The 6,843-nt window shown below is 50.2% G+C and overlaps 1 protein-coding gene across 1 annotated transcript; it reads left to right on the forward strand.

Moving 5' to 3' along the window:
- LOC127778928 (HIPL1 protein-like) lies at positions 1-4,171 on the forward strand. Its single transcript, XM_052305575.1, has 6 exons — positions 1-176; positions 262-419; positions 502-1,293; positions 1,770-1,986; positions 2,498-2,667; positions 3,204-4,171. The coding sequence occupies exons 1-6, from the start codon at positions 68-70 to the stop codon at positions 3,846-3,848; spliced, it is 2,091 nt and encodes a 696-aa protein (XP_052161535.1). The 5' UTR covers positions 1-67; the 3' UTR covers positions 3,849-4,171.
- The last annotated feature ends 2,672 nt before the right edge of the window (positions 4,172-6,843 follow it).

Raw genomic sequence — 6,843 nt, forward strand, 5'->3', positions numbered from 1 at the left:
TGCAAACTAGTTGTCCACCATTTCTGCCTCTGAGCATCTTCACACCTTCTCCTTCCCTGAATCCACCATGGCGCCGTCGGCGTCGTCCACCGGGGCGGTACTACTCTTCGCCATCGCCGCCGTGCTTCTCCTCGCCGTCCGGGATGGCCATTGCGCGCAATTGTGCATGGATTCAAGTATGATGTTCTTGCAATTTGTCTTTCTTTGTGATTGAATTGTGAATTGCAACTGATGGTTTGGATCATGGCGGCCGCGGAGCAGCGTTCCCGAGGACGGTGAACGGATCGCTCACCTTCTGCGGCTACAATGGCACGGCCTGCTGCAACTCGACGGACGACGCCGCCGTGCAGAGGCAGTTCGCCGCCATGAACATCTCCGGCACGCCGTGCGGCGAACTCGTCAAGTCCATCCTCTGCGCGGTATGATGACTCCTTCGCTTGGTCGCCGGAATTTCCATGGAGATTTGATTTCTTGGTTTGATGAGGTCGCCGGCTGCTGCAGAGATGCAACCCGTACGCCGGCGAGCTGTTCACCGTCACGACGAGCCCCCGGACGGTGCCGCGGCTGTGCAACTCCACCGGCGTCGCGAGCCGGCTCAGCGGCGGCAAGGCGGCGGCGGCGGCGGTGACGGACTACTGCACGACGGTGTGGGACACCTGCAAGGCCGTGCGCATCCCGGGCTCGCCGTTCCAGCCGCCCCGCGGCGGCGCGGCGGCGCCGACGCTGACCGACGTGTGGCAGTCGTCGGGCGACTTCTGCACCGCGCTGGGCGGCGCGCCGGGCGGCGGCGGCGCGCCGTGCTTCGACGGCGAGTCCGCGGCGTTCGACGCGAGCCGCGTCGCGCCGCCGGCGAGCGGCATGTGCCTGGAGCGCCTCGGCAACGGGTCGTACCTGAACATGGCGCCGCACCCGGACGGCTCGAACCGCGTGTTCCTCAACAACCAGGCCGGCAAGGTGTTCGTCGCCACCGTGCCGGCGCAGGGCTCCGGCAAGCCGCTGCAGGTGGACGCGGCGATGCCGTTCCTGGACATCACCGACGAGGTCCACTTCGACAACGAGTTCGGCCTCCTCGGCCTCGCGTTCCACCCGGAGTTCGCCAAGAACGGCCGCTTCTTCGTCTCCTACAGCTGCGACAAGACGCAGTCCGCCTCCTGCTCCGGCCGCTGCGCCTGCAACTCCGACGTCGGCTGCGACCCTTCCAAGCTCACCGCCGACAATGGCGCCCAGCCGTGCCAGTTCCAGACCGTCATCGCCGAGTACACCGCCAACGCCTCCTCCGGCTCGCCGGCGACGGTACGCACACCCAGCTCTTCTAGCTCGCCAGCGGTGGTGGTTTGTTCGTCTTTCCTTACGAGCTTAATCTTTTTGTTTAAATTGATCGGTTCATTCAACTCAACACGGTATCAGAGCCAGAATCCTCGAATTCGTATATCGACTTAAGACTTGAGAGGGAAGTGTTTGAATATAAAGTGAATTGTTCTTTTTTCCTCGTCAGCTTTAGCTTTTGGGTTAACTAGTCGGTGCATGCAACTCAATAGTAGTATCAGAGCCAAAAGTTTTGAGTTCGAATCCTGACTTGAGACTTGAGGGGGTAATGTTTGAATATAAAGTGAATTGTCCGTCTTTTCTCATCACGAGTTTGAATCCTGACTTAAGATTTGAGGGGGAAGTGTTTGAATATGAAGTGAATTGTCCGTCTTTTCTCATCAGCTTAGGTATTTGGGTTAAATTGGTCGATGTATGTAACTCAATAGCGGTTGATGTCACAGGCGACGGCGGCGAACCCGGCGGAGGTGAGGAGGATCATGACGATGGGGCTGCCGTTCACGACGCACCACGGCGGGCAGATCCTCTTCAGCAAGGCCGACGGCTACCTCTACTTGATGATGGGCGACGGCGGCAGCGTCGGCGACCCGTGGAACTTCGCGCAGAACAAGAAGTCGCTGCTCGGCAAGATCATCCGCATCGACGTCAACGCATTGCCAAGTAATCCCAAATTCTCCCCCATTTTGCGATAAAATTGCCCAGAAAAAGAGCAACCTTTCAACTAAAAATTCATTTCTTTTTTCCCCCAGCGAATTGAACTTAAGGTCCAGTCCTGACAGGTAACATTGTTCAGGATAGTTTGTCAATTAGCTTTGTTCGTATTCAAATCAAATTGCCCCCCCCCCCCCCCCCCAAAAAAAAAGCAACATTTGAACAAAATAAAATTCATTTTATTTCAAACGAATTGAGCTTCAGGTGCAATCCTATTCAGAACTGTTCAGGATAGTGTGTGAATTAAGTTCAAAAAAAAGGATAGTGTGTGAATTAGCTCTATTCCTCTGGAATTGTTCATAATCAAATCAAATGCCCCCAAAAGCAACTTTCAACTAATTCACTGTTCAGGATAGTACCTGAATTCAGAAATTTGTTCATATTTTGGTGAGTTCTGAAATTGAGTTGCAACAACCCCTGACAAGATGATTGACCGATCTTCCTGTTACAAACTCTGCAGCTGGCAATAGCACTGCAGGCTGGGGAAACTATGGCATCCCCAAGGACAACCCCTTCTCCACTGACTCCAAGTTTGCGCCGGAGGTTTTCGCCCTCGGCTTCAAGAACCCGTGGCGGTGCAGCTTCGACTCCGGCAAGCCCTCTGACCTCTACTGTGCCGACGTCGGACAGGTGCCACATTCCCTTCCTTTAAGACAAATTTTACGGCGATCTCTATTAGTAATAGGACATATATCGGTACAAAGATTTTTACGATGGTCCCTACTGGTACTATTCTTTTTCAGCGATACCATGTCTCGTATATTTAAGCAAACATGATTAATTTCGTCCATTTTAAGAAATTATTGTTTTGTATTTCCCCCTAAATTTGCCATATAATTGTGATGATTTTGTGTAAGTTTAAATAGGCAACACCAAGGAGATTGACCTAGTGATAGCTTTTTTTTATACTGCTCTCTCTTCTAATACTCTCACCGTCCCATAATATAACAACCTAGAACCGGTCCAGATACATGTTTAGATTCGTTGTACTATGAAATGTCTCATCCAATTTTAGATTGCTATATTATGGGACGGAGGGAGTAGTATTTTTCTCCAGCGATACCATGTCACTGGGATTAATTTAGTCTATTTTAATTTTAACAAAATGGTTTTGGTGGTCCAAATTTGCCATATAGTTGATGAATTTGTGTGGAATTTGAAAACAGTCGTCGTACGAGGAGGTTGACCTGGTGATAAAGGGCGGGAACTACGGGTGGCGGGTGCTGGAGGGCACGACGGCGTACCTGCCGCTGGCGAGCCCCGGCGGCAACACCTCCGCCGCCGACATCGACGCCATCCCGCCGGTGATGGGCTACGCCCACAGCGCCGTCAACAACAACGTCGGCTCCGCCTCCATCACCGGCGGCTACGTCTACCGCTCCGGCACCGACCCCTGCCTCGCCGGCCGCTACCTCTACGCCGACCTCTACGCCCAGTCCGCCTGGGCGGGCCTCGAGTCGCCGCCGGGCAGCGGCGCGTACGACGTCACGCCGCTGCCGTTCGCCTGCTCCGGGAGGTCGCCGATCCCCTGCGACGCCGCCGCGGCGAGGAGCACGCTGCCGTCGCTGGGCTACATCTTCTCCTTCGGCGAGGACAACGCCGGCGACGTCTACCTGCTCACCAGCAAGGGCGTCTACCGGGTGGTCGACCCGGCGGAGTGCGGCTACGCGTGCCCGATCAAGAGCTCCGCGCCGGGGACCTCGCCGCCGCCGGGCTCGTCGCCGAGCGGCGGCGCCGCCGCCGCCGTCGTCCCGGCCGCCGCGGCGACGATGGCGGCGCTGCTGCTGATGGGAGCGTTGCTTGCTCTCTGAGCTGATGATGGTCGGAGTGATTTTTTTTTTGGCAAGGAAAAATTGCTTCTGGGAATTTGTCAGCTCGTTTTTAATTATTTATGGATTTGTGATGTGATATATTTGATCTAGTTTGTGCAGCTTTTGTTCTTGGGATAATTTGGATAATTTTGGGGGTTATGATCCGTACGTGTTTATGGGAATCAAAAGATCATGTAAATTAACAAGATAGGACTTTTTAATTAGGTATTAAATTTTCTTTGTTTTGTGATAACAAAACAGTATTATACACACCTTTGTCCTGATGAAATATAGTGGAGTATTCCACAATGTTCAGTGTGCAATTAATACGGAGTTGTACACGTTACTAGTCAAGCTGCACATGTGTGTGAAAGGAATTCTATGGAATGCTCAAAAGAGGGTATGTATGTTACTGGAGTTCCATACAAATGAATTCATAGTTTGCTAAAACACCACTGTTTCAACCATAATAAACCTTATAACTTTTGTGGCATAGTATCTTAGCAAGCTAGTATGTCCGAAATTTCGCTCATTTCGTTTCTACCGAAAATTTCAGGATTTTCAACACTTTTTGGACAGAATTTTTTGAAATTTTAGCCTAATTTTACTGAATTTGACTAAATTTTGATCAAATTAAAAAAATCGAGAAAAACCGAAAATTTTAGCCAAAATAATCACTTGCCCCCCGGGGGGGTCCAAAATTTTGAACTGGAGTTGCAATTAGAGATGGCAATGGGGACCCGTTCACCATTTCCCCGTGGTGAATTCACCTATTAGGTGACGGGGATGGTTAATATCTACTCACCATGGGGAATAGAATGGTTAAAAACCTCTCACCATCGGGGATGACGGGGGCGGGGACGGTGAACCATTCCCCGTCCCCGCCCCCCACGGTGACCCGACTGTAATGTACAAGGGAGGAATTCTAGACTTTTTAGATGTATTGGCCCATAATATTAAAGCCCATTTAGTAGGCATATATATATAATCTAACCCTAAGTCAACAGGTCAAAGCCAAATCCTCCGCCCATCCAGATCCATAGCAGCCTCCAGCCCTCCACCCGAGTCACGCATGCCGCGCCGCCGCCGTTCGCCAGTCCGCCGGCAGCCCGGGAGCCGCCGTTCGCCGCGCCGCCGTTCGCCGCGCCGCCGTTCGCCGGGAGACTGAAGCCGCCGTCGCCGGCCGCCTTCGTCGACGCGCCGCCGGGCCGGCGCGGCGCCTGCAGCCGTCTTCACCGGGAGCCGCCGTCGACGCGCCGCTAGCCTGCAGCAGCCGTCGTCGCCGCGCCTGCAGCAGCCGCCGTCGCTGCGCCGCCGGGAGTCGCTGTCGCCGCCGCCATCTGCCAACCATGGCTGTGAATATGCTGTTTAACCGGGGACGAGTTCACCACGGAGAAAAATTCACCGCGTGGTGATCGGGGCTGGAGAAATTATAGCCCCGTCGTGGTTGACGGGGGCGGGGACGGTGAAATATTTTCACCGCGGTGACGGGGACGCAGGCATGATCCCCGACGGTGAATTCACTATTGCCATCTCTAGTTGCAATCCTTGGGCTCGCCTCCTTTGGAAAGGATAGGTTTTAGAGGATTTTTGTAAAAACGAACAAAATCTTATGTTCCAAAGGAACCAAGATCCACGTTTGTTGTGTTCATTTGTGTTATCTATTGATCCATATAACAGGTACCTACTACTGTTAGTTTTAGAACATATGGTATCGTGTTATAATTACTATTACGAGTTACCAAGAAGTTCCGGTCTCGACTCCTCTAAAAAGGGTGAACTTTAATTAGATGATTTTTTTTTTAAAAAAAAAACTCAACAAAACCTTGTGTTCCAAAGGAGCTGAGATCCACTATTGATAGACAAATTTGTCTTACCTATTGATAGATATATCAAGTTTCTACTAGTATTAGTATTAGATCATATGGTACCGTGTTATATTTACTTGTCGACGGAAGAAAAAACCCTTCTATTTTTATTAGTAGAAAAATGGTTTACTCAACCACTTGAATCACTGAATTAGTTGTCAATTACTAAAAACGGTAATCAACCACTTGAAATATCAAGACGGCATGGTTGGGTAAATCCCCGTATGATACTGTGACGATTTATATGAACAACACCATGGAAATAATATTGTATATAAGACTCTTCTCTTGTATTTTCTTCTGTCCATGGGATCTCATCAAGCAAAGAATGACCCAGGGGTTCCGGGTGTGCACCGGCATATCAAAAAGTTTCGCAAAAAGATTAGGATGTGGCCGTATGCATTGGTAAATTGGTTATTTTGTTGGCTATTTAATTGATTTTCTATACCTCAACAAAGTAAAACCCGTAAAACCCACTTATCCACTCTTGCACAATCACATAATTAACCCACCAACAAAGCGACATGCAGTCATGCACAAAGCGTCAAGGCCAGCGAGGCAGAGGTCGTTGCCATGTCCACATGACGCTTGACCCTTGAGACAAAGTTGTGATTCTCTCTAACTGAAGTCAGTTAACAACTACTACTAAGTTAATTGCATTTTACTTCTCTCTCAATCTCGTATCCTCTTTATATGGATAGTTGAAAAATCAAAATTAATTCTTCAATGATTTTGTCGTCATCACCAATGCGGATCATATGGTTGGCAAAGCTGCCTCCAAACCTATCGCATGGCTTTATAATTTCAGGAGGAAATTAGAGTAATCAAACATTGTAATATATATCCACATCCATCTTAAAGCTTTGATTCCTTGTGCTACATGCATGACGGCCAGTAAAGCATGCTGTGGCAGGAGCTGGAGACAGAGCACATCAGACTGCATATATATTTTCTAATGGAGCATTTAGCACATTCGGTTTAGCAAGTAAAGCACCATGAACCTAGCTTCCATGGCAGGGTAGGGCACAACTGCACAAGCCCACCACAAACAAGCAAAGAATCCATCCACACTACTCCTACATAGTACATGGAGTACATACAAGTTACAACTACTCGATCAGCATCGC

This window comes from Oryza glaberrima, chromosome 7, assembly GCF_000147395.1.
Source record: "Oryza glaberrima chromosome 7, OglaRS2, whole genome shotgun sequence".
In the NCBI taxonomy this organism is placed as follows: domain Eukaryota; kingdom Viridiplantae; phylum Streptophyta; class Magnoliopsida; order Poales; family Poaceae; genus Oryza; species Oryza glaberrima.